Here is a 17885-nt window from a genome sequence, read left to right as displayed (position 1 = left end):
GCACATGGGTGTTCCATCGACTGGTACTAATCATACACCTCCAACCTCCAACCAGGACCCAAACGCACGTGTCAAGGAATGAGATATTAGGTGGACAGCGAAAGAAGCTGAAAGATAGGAGGAGCGGCCAGATCGGGAAGAAATGAGATGGAATTCAAAGGAGAAAAACGAAAGGGGGCAGTGGGATAAAACAAAATATATAATAATACAAAATAAAATAATTAGTCGTTACAAAGTCTGTTTTAGTCACAACATCTCAACAATTGCAGGTAACTCACGGTGGTTCCGTTAGAAATGGCTACTCACCCGCTTGTAAAGCAATGGCTGGTCCAAACAGTACAATACCCATATAAAATATCTGTATGATGTACGTGTAAGAAATAACATGACACCAACAATGGAAGATAACCCACATAATAAGAAATAATAATAATAATAATAATATAATAATAAAATAAATATAAAAACAAAATTAGTTTATAAGCGCCATTTTTTCTCTTCAAACGTGTTGGAGGTGAGTGATATTTAAATATATTTACACGTACTCAATGAGTCGTCAAGTCAAAACTCCCTCTGGGTGGGAGCAGGTACCGGGCTGCGAACCCAGTACCTACCAGCCTTATGTCTCATGGCTTAATCACGACACCACCGAGGTCGGTCGCGGTACTTAATAACGGTATTAGTATATTTTAAAACTGATTTGTAGTTTTATTATAATTAACATTTAACTGTTACTTGAACCAACAATACAGAAAAAAGTGTACACGTGCTTACAATCGGTCTACCCCTGCTCATTGAACGAAAAACACGTAACTCTATTGAGCCGCGTTATTTACTATTTTCAAGTTTAGATGCACAAAACGTCATAAGAACTACGTATATAGCTGAAATTATTATTTTAGTCATTTAGTAGTCAGCAGATTGCTGTATGATGTTTCAAATAGTGCTTGCAAAACAAGGATGGAAAAACGGCGTTTTTGTTTCTAAATAGCTTTGGTTATTTCCATTTTAATTTTATTATCTAAATATTCTTGTAATATTTATTCAAACAAACCATAGGTGGCGTATTACTTTAAACAATGAGAAAATCCCAAATGGCGCGACTTAATAGATACCGCGACTCAACAGGGTACGGGTATATACAGTGGCAAGATAATATGAGTAGACAACGTTCTGTATTTTCGGTCACTGACTAAACATATAGCTTTTTGGGACGGTTATGATCAGCAAAGGAATGGCGTATTCTTAAATGTTAGTTAAAGGCACAACAAATATATGTGTGGTTCTGGTGACATTTTTCAAAAATAATTTTTTATTCATAAAATCTGTCAAATTGATCCTGGCAAAGAGCAATGAAATAACATTTCAAACAAACGGTTCGTTCTCTCACTGTTTTGAAGATCAGTAGGTAGGGTGGGACGGCGATGGGGAAGTTTAGGGTCGGCGAAAATGGATGAAAAAATAGTGTTGATCGGGTAACCATAACAACACGTATTTTTGGCCTTATTGTTTTATTTCCAATTGATGGTTTTGATGTTTTAAAAACTTTTTAAAGTAAGAAATACTTTGTTGTTATTTAAGAACTATTTTGGTATGGTGTATAGATATAGTAGGCGAAAAGGCATTCAATACGTGTGAGCCTACTACCCTAGGAAATGGTAAATAGTCTGGACTTTACGTAATTTGCTCTTCTTCGTTTATCCTACATTTTGTAAACTGTATTATTAGGTTTTTTGCATACCTACCATGAATAAATCCATTGTTGGTTTTTTCCCCATCGTAATATTGGTGGCCATCTTGAATTTAAGATGGCGACCATTATAATACCACCCTGGGGTCATATCTAAACTTGTGTGATTTAAATATTCCACTACCTGTCACTGATACCATATTAACCTGATTGAAGCAGTGAATACCATATACATATGTATAGCGAAATCATGTGTATAAAGATGACTTTCATTGTGATACGACGTTTTGGGGGATAAAAATACACACATTGTGATGCAGTTTTGTTCAATTTGTGATCCATAAACCGCATGTACATGTTTATTAGCACACATATTTCACTTTTATTTGTCACGTTTATTAGTTGTGCCTATATTAGTTGTGCCTGCAGAGGATAACTTTAATTGCCATACATACCATATATATATATATATATATATATATATATATATATATATATATATATATATATATATATATATATATATATGTTACAGTCAATGTGTAAAACCAGGCAATCTGTAGAATGCCTGATAAGTAACTGATTCACTCAGGCAATCTGTATATTGCCTAAATATTTCAGGCAATATACAGATTGCCTGACTTTTCAAGGTAATTTCTAGACACATTGCCTGAAATGAAAGATCCACCATTCATTGAAAGCAATTGTTGTAAAGGTAAACACACCTAGTGACAAAATGCAATATTAGTTAAAATTATGTAATTTATTTCAAATATAAAAATATAAAAATATAAAAATCTCCACAAAGACATTCTCCAAAAACAAAACACTGACGAAAAGCTTGACATCAAAGTAATTAAGATTCAAAATATTGCTTTTAATCTCACACTGTCTTAATCTGTTAATTCTATACTTTGAAAGAATAATCGTAACGGTTGATTACCTTAAAATAGATTGTTTTTTTCAGTGGATTAGAAGCACGTTGAACATGCATTCATGATAACTTTTGATGTTAACCTGTCTTAATCTATTAATTCTATACTTTGAACCCAGGAGACAACGTGACCATTCCTATCCCTTTGGTAGACCGTGGTAAAGACGATCCTCGTAACATCATGGGTGTGATTGTTGATCGAGATCAAAATTACTTGTACTGCAGTTCACGCAGGACTACTTAAAGGATGATACAGCAGGAACCAGTTTGATTTATGTAACCAAAAGTTATATACTTTAAGTGACATGTGTACCGACAATGATGTGGGACTCAGACATGCAATGAAAGATGAGTCATTGGGTGGAGGTCAGGGCTACGCAAAATGTAATTGTGCTATTAGTGGCAAACGACGCTCATCAAACCGCTGCAAGTGCTACAAGGCAGGTGTAAAGTGCAATAGCAGATGCCACTCCAGTCTGACCTGTCTAAATAAATAAATGTGTAGAAGTGCTAGTTTGTAAATGTTTTAATGATGTATGTGATGTATGTTTTAATGCATTTATCTCAAATCCGTAGCAAAAATATTCAAATTGTTTTAATGATTTGTATCTATGTATGTTTTAATGTATTTATCTCAAATCTGTAGCAAAAATATTCATGTATGTTTTAATGTATTTATCTCAAAACCCGTAGCAAAAATATTCAAATTGTTTTAATGATGTATGTGATGTATGTTTTAATGTATTTATCTGAAATCTGTAGCAAAAATATTCTAATTGTTTTAATGATGTGCATCTTGTGATTAATTATCAATTATGTGTTTGGTTTAGATTTTTACTTGTTTTAATGTCTTTATTATCTCAAATCTGTAGCGAATTAAATAATATTGCATTTTGTCACTAGTCGTGTTTACCTTTATAACAATTGCTGTCAATGAATGGTGGATATTTCATTTCAGGCAATGTGTCTAGAAATTACCTTGAAAAGTCAGGCAATGTGTATATTGCCTGAAATATTTAGGCAATATACAGATTGCCTGAGTGAATCAGTTACTTTACAGATTGCCTGAAATTTGCAGGCATTCTACAGATTGCCTGGTTTTACACATTGACTGTAACATATATATATATATATATATATATATATATATATATATATATATATATATATATATATCGAGCTGCAGAGGATAACATTAATTGCCATAATTACCGTATATCGATGGATTGTGTTACCCTACCTCTTATTCTTATACATTTTAAATTATCATACATTCTGTGTTCATTACATTGTATTAACAGTTATAAAGTTACAAAAGAAATTAAATAAGATTTATAAATAGGTAGGAACATTTTGGTTAGAAATGAAATTGTTAAATCCTTAGTGGATGTCATTCTCACACATTGCTGGCAATTCTGGATGAACACCAACATAATGTTACCAGGTATACATGTAATATAAATAAGTTGCCTATAGAAGACTATTTTCAATGCACAAGTTATGGATAGTTTTAAAATGATAACTACTGTCATGTCTAGCTTCCTAAAGTTTATTTACAGTCTTTTTTACTATATCATTAATGACACTGTTCCATATAAGACTCCATCATATGCGGTCATGTGAGATAGAAAAAGTGCACCCGAGGTGGTGAAAATTTCATACTGTGTCGCCTTCAATGTGATCCATGAGTTTGGCCTCGTCTGTTGTCATAGGCAGTCCATCTGATGTAGGTAATGTTCATTGGACAGAACCTAGTTGATAAGATAGTATCTTCTGTAGACGACTCAGGTTGTTGTCTTCAGAGAAAACAAGCAATGTTCCAAAGATATTGCGTTATACTGTTACCTGGTCAACCTTCGTATTTGGTGACTTCAACGTCTTCGTTTTTCTAATGGAACGAAACGTCTTTAATGCCCGTATTGGGATGGGTGCATGGAACTGCACGGATTTGCCAGTTGGTACTGTCTGAACAAATGTTGTGAAAGCTTTTATTCCAACTGCTTCAGACGAAATACAAAATGAACCTTCTTTCAGGACAACTTCTTATGGATTGATAAAACTTTGGTCTGACAAAGTCTGATCTCTGATGGCTGATATATCTTGTGTATCATGTCTTCAAAACCCATCATATTTGCCATATCCAGTGTGTCGTCTACGTAACTTCCACTTGTATGTCTTGTCGGGAACCATCGATAGCATGCTCGATACTTTCTATTGAATCCATTGATGCCTCCCCTGGATTTGTATGGTGATTATCTCTTCAACTGTCAAGTCATTTTGGATTTCTCGATGCAGGTATATCTGATCTACATATACCGATGCCACAGTTTCTCAGTCAATTGCTCCTGGCTGACTGTGCTAGAGGTTGACGAGTGAAACAAAGTACACAGACACGCATTGAGCATTATTCTGATGATCAAAACTAAACAGCAAAGGAACCAAGACTGGACACATGCCAGGTATATATCAAAGTTGTTTTCTTTTGTAGCTCGAAGGGATCCTAACATCAACTATGTTCTGTCCAATTATTTTATATAAAAACCTGTGCTGTTAGTCGTAGTTCATCACTTCGTCCTTGTATTCACAGTACATATTGTGCAGACGTTGACATTGGTCACTAAACAGCCCATTTGACTATTTCTCGTTCCAGCCAGTGCACCACGACTGGTATATCAAAGGCCGTGATATGTGATATCCTGTCTGCGAAAAATGCATATAAAACATCCCTTGCTACATTAGAAAAACAAAATGTCCTGATGACTATATGTCAGAATTACCAAACGTTTGACATTCAATAGCCGAGGGGGCGAGACGTAGCCCAGTGGTAAAGGTCTCGCTTGATGCGCGGTCGGTTTGGGATCGATCCCCGTCAGTGGGCCCATTGGGCTATTTCTCGCTCCAGCCAGTGCTCCACAAATGGTGTAACAAAGGTCGTGGTATGTGCTATCCTGTCTATGGGATGGTGCATATAAAATATCCTTTGCTGCTAATCAAAAAGAGTAGCCAATGAAGTGGCGACAGTGGGTTTCCTCCCTCAATATCTGTATGGTCCTTAACCATATGTCCGACGCCATATAACCATAAATAAAATGTGTTGAGTGAGTCGTTAAATAAAACATTTCCTTCCTTCCTTCCAAAAGCCGATGATTAATAAATCAATGTGATCTAGTGGTGTCGTTATACAAAACAAACCATGGTCACTCACACTAATTTCTTGTCTCACTTCAGAAAGAGATCTTTCCGTTACTGGACTTTGATCTTTGACCTTCTAAAGTCTAGAGTCTGTACGTCTCTTTTTCATTTGAAAATATCAAACAGAAGTCTTTCCAAGGCTTCCAGAGTGAGGCTATGCCATTTAATACGCAGTAGTTTACCGAAAGCTCACAAATATGAGCAGACTGTGTGGAATATGTCAAGCTGTACATTAACATCATTGATCTGGATGTTTTCTTATCCACAGCAAGGTCAAATATTACTAGTGTGTAATCTTAATCAAGAGGTCTAGTAGAATTTTGTGGTATGCACAACACACGCTGAATTGTGGGCGAGTTGTCGACTGTGGACAGATACTGTGTGATAGCAGAACCTGTGGCAGATACCCACCCAGCCCAGCTAGAAACAAACTGTTGCACATACAGTAGCGCTACAGAACAATAAGAAAAGCCTAAAAATAAAAGCTTGCTTAGCAACTGATTCTGGCTCTGGAACAGTTGTGTCAAGTGTGGTTCAACATGCTAGCTGACAAAATATGGATCCAACGTGTGGGGTTTGCATTCAACAGATTGATAGTTTTCTTTTCACGTTTGTTTCTAAAACAGTGTACTCTATGGGAACAGAAGAGTACTTGTCGTGCTTTTCTTGGACTACAATCCTATGGAATAGGTCACATAGTGGCCAAAGGGATTTAGGATACTGGCAATTTCAATGTCGAACAGTCATCCCAAGACGTTGTGGGTTTTGTAATATTTCATCGACCGCACTTAACAACGTAGCATACATTCTTTTCTGATATTTCTGTCATGTTACACGGATGGCGATGACATTTCATTTGAATCTCTACATGCATATATAATGTAACGGTGCAAAATGTCAGCAGTTTCCGCCAGTCGTCTCTCTACTGAAGAGGTGGATTCAGTTGCTGTTTCCACGACCTGTCCAGTTGGCACCTCATCAGAATGTACAAGGCCACTTCTGTCGCTACATGTTATCCTCTGATTGAAGTACTTGTTCAATATGTCTTTCAGCCTGTTAGTCTTGTACCGAGGGTCGTAGAAATCGGGGAAATGTGTTTGGATCCAATATAACACAAATTTTATTATGTTGATATTGTTGCATTATCCATTCAGTTTTGTTAGATTAAGCATACATTTGGCGTTAATTTGTACTACAAGTCAGGTTTTAGACAAATATTCCAAATTCTTGAAATTCCAAGCACCGAATATTCCAGTACGTTTTCGGAGCTGATGCTTTCCAGAATGTTTTGGTACTTTCTAGAATCTTCCAATGGCTGCTATGTTTAGTTCTTTCTAGAATGTTCCAGTACTTTCTAGAATGTTCCAGTGTTGTCTAGAATGTTCTAGTGTTTTCTAGAATGTTCTAGTACTACCCTCCCAGATGGTGTGTATATAGGCCTATACGTGCATAGGTCAACTTAGTATTTTTCATGTGCACAATGTCTTCATCGTGAAGCTGCTTACATTCTTCTGATTCGTTTTGTTACGTTTGTGGATTCTGTATTGGCCCAAGGCAGGTAAAGCATAGAATCAAAGTATCTACGAAATTTGCACAAGCTTATGAATTATATACTTTGGCATGAAAATTGGGGATCAAGACAAATCATGGGCTCCACGTGTAGTTTATGACATATGTTGATCGAATTTGGAGGGATGGATGCGAGGTGACCGTCTCTCAATGCCCTTTGCCATATCCCAAATATGGAGAGAACTACAGAACCATGTGAATGGCTGCTACTTCTGTATGGTGAATATTTCAACATTCAAGAAAACGAAACATCGACATGATATCACATATCCAGATATTCCATCATCTATTGCTCCAGTTCCACACTCTGAAGAACTGTCTGTCGCGAGACCACTTGCTAAAGATTTGGAGAGTGAAGGTCACAATTTTGAATCTGAATCAGTAGAATTTTACGTTGGTCATACTGACAAACAAACGAAGCAACCACACTTTCCAAACCAGCAGGAACTGGATGATTTGATTCGAGATCTCGGACTGACGAAGTCTAATGCAGAGCTTCTAACCTCAAGACTGATGGAGTGGAACCTTTTGGACAACAGTTGTCGAACTAAAGCTGCTAGGAAAAGAAATGAAAGGTTCTCAAAATATTTTTCGGTGAAAGATGATTTATTTTTCTGTAATGACATTGACAACTTGTTTCAAGAATTGGGTATTGGTTATGAACCAAATGATTGGCGTCTCTTCATAGACAGTTCCTCCCAAAGTCTGAAATGTGTTCTTCGACACAATGAAAATCAGTATCCATCGATAACAATTGGGCACTCTGTGCAAATAAAGGAAAACTACGAAAATTTAAAATTTATTCTGGAAACTATAGACTACAACAGGTACAAATGGTAGGTCTGTGGCGATTTCAAAATGGTTAGCTTCTTAAGAGGACTCCAAGGAGGCTATTGAAAACATTCGTGATTTCTTTGCCTGTGGGACAGTCGTGCTACATCTCAACACTACCGCAAAGCACACTGGCCTCAAAGAGAACACTTTATTCCAGTCACACAGAATGTGAAGTACCAGCCCTTGGTAGAATCAGAGAAAGTCATTATGTCTCCACTGCATATCAAACTTGGGCTTGTCAAACAGTTTGTGAAAGCACCGAACAGAGAAGATGAAGCTTTCAAATACATTTCCAACATGTTTCCACATCTGTCAAAAGCAAAAATCGAAGGTTGTATTTTCACTGGACCAGATGTTTGCAAGATGCTTCAGTCACAAGAATTTGAAGGAAAAAATTACATTAAAAGAACGAAACGCTTGAAGGTCGTTTATTGAAGTGGTTGAAAATATCCTTGGGAATAACAAAGTGGGAATTACGAACAGTTAACAGAAACGTTGATAAAGCTTGGATGCCGGATGTCTTTAAAATTGCATTTTCTCCATTCTCATCTAAATTTCTTCAGTGAAAATATGGGTGACATCAGTGAAGAACACGGCGAAAGATTTCACCAAGATATATCAACTATGGAAAGAAAATATCAAGGGAACTGGGACTGCAACATGATGGGTGACTATCTGTGGGGGTTAGTACGTGATGACTCATCGTGTCATCGACGAAAAGTACGAAAGACTGTTCATTTGTGATTTATAATCTTTGTTGTTGATTTATACCTGTATGGTAGAACATGTAGAATATCTATGTAATATTTGTGTCAATAAATGCTATTAAAACATCCATCATTATAGTGCTCTGTATACATTGTATGTCTTTGGAGCGAAAAATCTCATAAATTTGTAAAACATTTCCTAAAAATAGGCAAAGTGAAATTATGTGCCTAAAACGAACACTTTAGAAGAAGTAGTGACATTGTTGTAATCGGTACACTTAACTAAACATAATTAACACAAAAACTGACATAACTAAGAACTTTGGAAATGTTTGTTACATTGTATACAATCAGACACTATCGTTCTCGTAGCATTGTCATTCGTTCAACCTATGTTCCTCTGATCATGTTAATTTGGTCATAATCACAATCATGCTCTAAGGCTTTGTCGTGTGCTCTCTGATCTGCATAACTTTCATTAGTTTCATCTACTTTAGGGTTTCTATCATTATGTTTAAAATGGAAGCTTTTAAGTGTGGTAATTTCTGCATAATTACATGTTTACTGTAATATTATAAGATAGAGTATTCAAATACATTTCCATCCATACCTCATTTGCTTCACATTACCAAATATATGTTTGCCATATGGGCAAATATGTAACATACTCGCATTGCTCATAACAAGGCTTCTATTGAACCATAAGCAAACGCAAGAAAGCTGAAATTCCTGTATGGCAAACAATTAAAATTAAAGCTTTTAAGTTTGGTTATTTTTGCATAATTACATATTTACCGTAATATCGTAAGATAGAGTATTCAACTACATTTCAATCCTTACCTCATTTGCTTCATATTACCAAATATATTTTTACAACATGGGCAAATATGTACCATACTCTCATTGCTCATAACCCTGGCCCTATTGAACCATAACAAAAAGCAAGAAAGCTGAAATTCCTACATGGCAAACAACTAAAATTTACTCCTGTATGAATTAAACCTCCCCAAAAATATTCACATAAATTCCCTAGGGTGGGAAGGTTCTACGATCTGGCACACGGACTATAGACAATTAATGTAAATAAATAAACTTTAAATATATACATTCCCGGGGAAATTAAATGAGTTTAAAATACTGGCCCCTGTGTGGTATTTGTGCAGGGGCTGGTTATTTTGAGGCATTGGCAGGACAAAACCATCAAAAAAGGACCTATAAATATAATAACGTCTTTATAGCTGCTATTATGCAATATATAATTTTGCTAGACTCATACCTTTAATTTAATACCATACAGTGATAAGTAGAGCAATATATAATTTTGATGGACTCATACCTTTAATTTAATACCATACAGTGATAAGAAGAGCAATATATAATTTTGCTAGACTCATACCTTTAATTTAATACCATACAGTGATAAGTAGAGCAATATATAATTTTGCTAGACTAATACCTTTAATTTAATACCATACAGTGATAAGTAGAGCAATATGTAATTTTGCTAGACTAATACCTTTAATTTAATACCATACAGTGATAAGTAGAGCAATATGTAATTTTGCTAGACTAATACCTTTAATTTAATACCATACAGTGATAAGTAGAGCAATATATAACTTACAAACAAGTTCAGATAGTGACCCATGTGAATTTCGCTTAGCCGCCATCTTGAATTCAAGATGGCCACCAACATTTTAAAGGAAAACAATGCCAACAATTGATTTATGTTTCTATGGAATACAAATAATATAAAAATTACATAACTGTCCAGACTAAAAGTTGTTTAATAAAATGGTTAATTTGTCGAATGTTACACGATTGCGATATAAATAAAATAACAGGTTACTGTTTTAATATATCAGCTTTATCCTGCTCAGGGCGAATGTCGAGAGCCATTTTAATCTTCGCAGGAAAAAGACGTTTTGATGAGGTTTATTGACTCCCGTATTTTCTTTTCTTTTTTTAAAATATAATTTTTCATTATTTATTTAGTTGTTTTTCAGACACACGGTATCACTTGTACTATTTATTATAAGACACTAGTTTTCACATAATGGAGTTAGTTATAGGTCGCCGTAAGTGTACGGGACAAGGGGAAGGAGCAAGGGTGCAACTCACCCCTAGTGCTGGATCAAAACCTCAAATTCGGGCAAAAATTAAACAGATATTCGGGTAAAATGTGCTAATCTGAGTCATTTATACGATGTATTTCCATCATTCCACACTCTCAAAATTAGTTGTAATGCATGTAAAAATGAGTAGTGATTCGTGTGCAACCCAGTATAGCTGTTTGGTGGTAATGCTAATATGAATATACGTTGTTATTCAGATTTGGGCATTTTTGTTTACTTCGTGCAAAAGCCAGCCTGCCCCCCACCCCACCCCACCTCCCCCACACCTACAGAAATGGGAGCCCCTACGCCTATGTAGGTCGCTGACTACTTACATACGACACGATTCCAATAAACGTTCCCATCAGTCGCACAGCCCGAGACTGGAACCGCATCTCCAAATACTGTTCAGAGACAAACAGAATCAAACAGTTGAAAATAACCTTTGGATGACATACGTGGTTTTACATAAGCATTACACACTAAAGTAAACTAATTACACATTATAACAATAACTTTTTAACGATATAATTTGTATTACATAAATATTTTGAGAAAGGTAATGATATATGTATTTTACATAAGCATTATAAAAAATAAAAAAAGAGGTAAAATTAATTACAAATTTGAAAATAATATTTTAATGATAATTATTCGTACTTTTAAATAATCCTTATTTCTGAATAGTTAAAATAAAGATACATTTTTGTTTAACGACACCACTAGATTCATTAATCATAGGCTATTGGATGTCAGACATTTGGTTAATATGAAATGTATTCAGTGGAAATTCGCTCCTTTTTTTCCGTTTACAATAAGGAATCTTTTATATGTACTGTTCCACAGACAGGCAGTGGCGTAGCGTGGGTCGCCAGCGCCCGGGGCAAGGCTAGTATTGCGCCCCCTAACCAGTGGACTGTTAGCACTCCACGAGTCCCTTCCACAGACAGGCAGTGGTGTAGCGTGGGTCGCCAGCGCCCGGGGCAAGGCTAGTATTGCGCCCCCTAACCAGTGGACTGCTAGCACTCCACGAGTCCTTTCCACCAGTCCAGAATTTTGCGTCCAGGGCAACAGCCCCGGTGGCTCCGGCCACGCTACGCCACTGCAGACAGGACAACACGTACCACAGCCTTTGATATTCAGTCATAGAGCACTTGTTGGAACGAAACAGAAAGAGAATGAGACTACCGAGTGGATTAGATCCTATAACCCAATCAAGGCGCGTGTTCTACTGACTGAGCCTCGAAGACAATAAGTCGAAATGTGCTTGTAAAACACAGCTTCATGCAAGTACGTGTTGTGAAAGCTTGCGTAGTTCGCAAATACAATCCTGGCTATGAATGAATGAATGAATGAATGAATGAATGAACGAATGAATGAACGAACTAACGAACGAATTAGTTTAACGACACCCAAGCACGAAAAATACATCGGCTATTGAGTGTCAAACTAGGGTTTAAGAAAATGGCCACGGTTAAAACAAAAATATGACGTGCAAAAATAGTGACAGAAATTTGAAAATACAAATGCCGTGGAAAATTATAAACGCCGCGGCAATATCCACGGCATTGCCGATGCCGTAGTTAATTGTCAGGTTTGATAATATACAAATTATTATATTCTGGAAAAATATGAAATACAGTTTATTTGTTTTGCTTAACGACACCACTACAGCACATTGATTTATTAATCATCGGCTACTGGATGTCAAACATTTGGTATATAGTCCATTCATATTTTGATTGCCGACGTCACGCGAAAGGATTAGGTTTCAACAGAAGCAGGACTGGGCGAGTCAACTACTTGCCAACAAGAGTCGACGGTGAGGTATGAATCCAGCTTAACATTATGCGACGTGTTTCCGATTTTATAGTAACCATGCACTAATAATTTTTATTTTTTTTAAAAGAACCTACCTCGTATGCACTGGTAATCTTAAGCGGGTGCAGCAATGGCACCATGATGAAGTTGGCCAACATCTGTGCGACGAAGAAGCCGAACGATCCGATCCAGTACTGAAAGCCGTAGACGTATGCCTCGGCCGGCATGCCCAGCATCATGATGGACGACTCGAACGACACCATCAGCGATATGGCGGCGGGAAGAAACCCGAGCGAGCGGCCCGCCACCAGGTACTCCGATGTGGAGCGCTGCTTGCCGCCCGACAGCGCGAAGTATATCCCGATTCCTATGGAGATCGCCATGGTGACGGCGAATATCGAGTAATCGGCGATGTGGAACGAGTGAGACCCGTCAGCCATGACGATGGTCGTGCGGGCGGCACTGATGACGTAGTTGGAAAGATGACGTCAGATGAGAAGATGGCACGTGCTATGATTCTTTGGCTGTCTTTTTTTCTTTCTTCTTTTTGTTTTTGTTTGTCTTTTTTTGTTTGTTTGTCTCTTCGCGCTTTACCCTATGAACAAAAAAGTTTGTTTTGTTTAACGACATCACTGGAACACATTGATTAATTAATCATCGGTTACTGGATGTCAAACATTTGGTAATTCTGACTCGTAGTCATTAGAGAAAACTCGCAACATTTCCCTAATACAGCAAGGGATCTTTTATATGCACTTTCCCACAGACAGGAAAACACATACCACGGCCTTTCTCCAGTTGTGGTGTACTGATTGGAACGAAAAAAAACCCGCCTTTCAGCTGAATGGATCCACCAAGGTGGCTCGATCATACTTTTGGGATACAGTCAATCCGAGAGTGATATTAAATTCAGTTTGTCCGTAATTTGCATACGGTACGTATATGTATTCGTAATCCGCATACGTATTCGTAACCCGTATACATATACATATTCGTAATCCGCATACGTATAGTTATTCGTAATCGGTATGCATATACGTATACGTAATTCAAATTGCATGGAGTGATCGCATTCGTACGGAAACGCACACATGGAAGGAAGGAAATGTTTTATTTAACGACGCACTCAACACAGTTTATTTTACAGTTATATGGCGTCAGACATATGGTTAATGACCACACAGATATTGAGAGAGGAAACCCGCTGTCGCCACTTCATGGGCTACTCTTTTCGATTAGCAGCAAGGGATATTTTATATGCACCATCCCACAGACAGGATGGTATATACCACGGCCTTTGTTACACCAGTTGTGGGGCATTGGCTGGAACGAGAAATAGCCTGAGACGCACACACGAAATCCAGTTGCCCTGTTGGTGTGGAAAGTGACTGTTACGGAGTAAATGTTTTACCGATTACGTATACATATATTGGCACACGAATTGCGGACAAATGGAATTAAACAATCGAATATCGTTGAGGATCACTTTAGTAGCCAGGGTTGTATCCTGGGGAGGGTGTGGGTAGACACCTAAGCTATATATGAGTTTGTACGGCCAAATAACGTGAAAACATTTCAAACTTAATTACTTTGTTTAAATTGTATTTAAAAAACCCACTAGCTGGAAGATTCTGTTTGGTTTGGCAAGGGGAATTATTATTCAGGTCTGTCGGAGTGGGGTTTTTAAGGGGGATCGGGCATAATTTACGAGCGAACCATTATATACACGGACGTAGGAAGGTGCAAAAAAAGTTATATTGGCGCGTTTTCTCCTGCTTTTGAAGGAGTTTTAAACCACGGTCTGGGTTAACCGAAAAACATTTATTATTTTAATCTGAACGACAAAAGAAATACTAATAATGTTCAAAGATAATTGATCAGTAGGCTAGAGCTGTGGTTAGTGTTAAAATTAAAGTGTAATGTCGACACAAACATGTACCATTGCTTGAATCTAGTTTACACATAACATACACTGACTTTCAAAAGTTGGGGGCATGCGCAATAAAAAGAGATTTGAATGGGGCAGGTGAGGTGTGGCGTGTGGCGTGACCCACACGAGTTCTCCTTTATCAGTATCACTATTAAAACTCTTCTCAAACTGATCAGATCGGTGAGAGAGAGAGAGAGAGAGAGAGAGAGAGAGAGAGAGAGAGAGACAGAGACAGACAGAGACAGATATACAGACAGAGGCAGAGAGAGAGACACACACAGAGACAGAGAGACAGAGAGAGAGACGGAGACAGAGAGAGCGGGAGAGAAAGAGGTAGATATATATATAGAGAGATGGAAAGAAATATATATATATATATAGAGAGAGAGAGAGAGAGAGACAGAGACAGAGACAGAGACAGAGACAGAGAGACAGACAGAGACAGATATACAGACAGAGGTAGAGAGAGAGACACACACACACAGAGAGACAGAGAGACAGAGAGAGAGAGACGGAGACAGAGAGAGCGGGAGAGAAAGAGGTAGATATATATATAGAGAGATGGAAAGAAATATATATATATATATATATATATATATATATATATATATATATATATATATATATATATATATATATAGAGAGAGAGAGAGAGAGAGAGAGAGAGAGAGAGAGAGAGAGAGAGAGAGAGAGAGAGAGAGAGAGAGAGAGAGAGAGATAGAAACACAGAAAAAGAAGAAAGAAAGATAGATAGATAGATAGATAGATAGATAGATAGATAGATAGATTAAGAGACAGAGACAGAAAGAGACAAAGATACAGACGGAAAGACAAAGGGGGTAAATATAACCGAAGACAAGACATGATGAAAGCAGTACCTGTACAGACTATCAGTAAACGTCGAGTGTGTTGATGTGAAGAGACAGACTTGGTCTTCTAGAGGTGGACATCTTCACTTCAGGTGATGTCCGTCATTAATGCCTCGTCAGGCATGCGCAATCGCTCTCATTAAAACCACTCACAGTAAACTGCGCGTGTGCATTAATTAGATGTTCACAAAGAAATGTTTATAATTTAACACAAGTAAAACTTAGAATATCCATTAGCAATAACTTTAAAACGAATGTTTATTCAATCTTTCATAACAGTATATGTGTGTTTATTTCTTTTCTGTGGCGAGGCGTAGCCCAGTGGTAAAGTGTCCGACTTATGCGCGGTCAGTCATGGATCGATCCCCGTCAATGGGCCCACGGAGCTATTTCGCGTTCCAGCCAGTACACCACGACTGGTATATCAAAGACCGTGATAAAATGTATGTGCTATCCTGTCTGTGGGGTGGTGCATATAAAAGATCCCTTTCTACTAATGGAACAATGTAGAGGGTTTCCTCTCTAAGACTATATGTCAAAATTATCAAATGTTTGACATCCAATAGACGATGATTAATAAATCAATATGCTCCAGTGGTGTCGTTAAACAACACAAACGTTTATATTTTCTCTATTCCTCCATTGTTTGACACCCAGACGCCAATGCGTATTTGTGTGCTGGGGTGTGTTTCTACAAACCCTAGTGTGGGAGACACGCTGAATTACTCCAAGCAAGGGGCGGGATGTAGCCCAGTGGTAGAGCGCTCGCTCGATGTGCGGTCGGTCTGGGATTGATTCCCATCGGGCTATTTCTCGCTCCATCCAGTGCACCACTACTGGTATGTGCTGTCCTGTCTGTGGGATGGTGTATATAAAAGATCCCTTGCAGCTAATCGAAAAGAGTAGCCCATGAAGTGGCGACAGCGGGTTTCCTCTCTCAATATATGTGTGGTCCTTAACCATATGTCTGACGCCACATAACCGTAAATAAAATGTGTTGAGTGCGTCGTTAAATAAATAAAACATTTGTTTACTCCATGCAGTTCAATACAGTGTCTATGTCAACACAACTAGAGCACATTGATTTATTAATCATCGGCTATTGGATGTCAAACATTTGGTGAATTTTGACATATAGTCTCAGAGAGGAAACCCGCCACATATTTCCATCAGTAGCAACAAGGGATCTTTTATAAGTACCATTTTACAGACAGGATTACACATACCACGCCTTTGATATACCAATAGTGCACTGGCTGAAACGAGACACAGCCTAATGAGCCCATCGACGGGGATCGATCCTAGACCTCTTCTGGGCACACACCTCAGCTATCTGGGCTGTCTGTCCAGGATAGTAGGTTAGTTGTTAGTGGTTAGTGAGAGAGAAGAGAGTGTAGTGGTCTTACACCTACCCACTGAGTCGTTAAAACTCGCTCTGGGTGGTAGCCGGTACCGGGATGCGAGCCCAATACCTGCCAGCCTTATGTCCCATGGCTCAAGCTTCATTGTACTTCCTAATATATATTTTCTTTTCGTACATTCGAAGTTACTGGGAATTAAAATCCAGTTCGACTACATCTAGAGACGCCTTGAATAAACGGACATTGACATTATAAACAGGAAAATGTATTTAATATGTGATAATAGTTTTAAAACCAGGACAGTCTCTTTAAACAACAGGTGATCATGGAATCTGCTGAATCACGGCAGAAGACGAACCTCGATTATCGACATCATGGCCGTATGCTTGTCTGCATGCACCAGTGATGTGTATGACGTGTCCGTGCATCGCTCCGTGTTCGTGCATACGACGGCTTTTAATACTATAGTGATCGGGTCGTAGCCCAGCGGTAAAACGCTCGCTTGATGCGCGGTCAATTTGGTATCGATCCCCAAAAGTGGGCCCATTGGGCTATTTCTCGTTCCAGCCAGTGCACCACGACTAGTATATCAAAGGCCGTGGTATGTGCTATCCAGTCTGTGGGATATTACATAATATAAAAGATCCCTTGCTACTGATGGAAAACTGTAGCGGGTTTCCACTCTAAGACTATATGTCAAAACTATTAAATGTCTGACATCCAATAGCTGATGATTAATAAATATATGTGCTCTAGTGGTGTCGTTAAACAAACAAAACTCATTTTTAATAATGTAGCTGTTAAGTGTAGCGTGTTCGAACTGTAACTTAAGTTGCCATCTTCTCACCAAACGTTTTTCACTGT

At 37.9% G+C, this 17885-nt stretch overlaps 1 protein-coding gene across 1 annotated transcript in view; it reads right to left on the bottom strand.

Annotated features, from left to right (window-relative positions):
- Positions 1–13558, bottom strand: part of LOC121368434 (sodium-coupled monocarboxylate transporter 1-like) — a 58173-nt gene extending 44615 nt beyond the window's left edge. Inside the window, exons 1-3 of the mRNA XM_041493168.1 lie at positions 12957–13558; positions 11376–11444; positions 307–358 (exon numbers count right to left, since the gene is read on the bottom strand). Of these exons, the coding sequence (XP_041349102.1) occupies positions 307–358; positions 11376–11444; positions 12957–13301 (466 nt within the window). The 5' untranslated portion in view covers positions 13302–13558. The remainder of the gene's footprint in view (positions 1–306; positions 359–11375; positions 11445–12956) is intronic.
- Positions 13559–17885: the final 4327 nt, after the last annotated feature.

This window comes from Gigantopelta aegis, chromosome 1 (genome assembly GCF_016097555.1).
Source record: "Gigantopelta aegis isolate Gae_Host chromosome 1, Gae_host_genome, whole genome shotgun sequence".
Taxonomy (NCBI): Eukaryota; Metazoa; Mollusca; class Gastropoda; order Neomphalida; family Peltospiridae; genus Gigantopelta; species Gigantopelta aegis.
The sequence above is the reverse complement of the archived record's forward strand: the minus strand, read 5'-3'. Positions and strand labels throughout refer to the sequence as shown.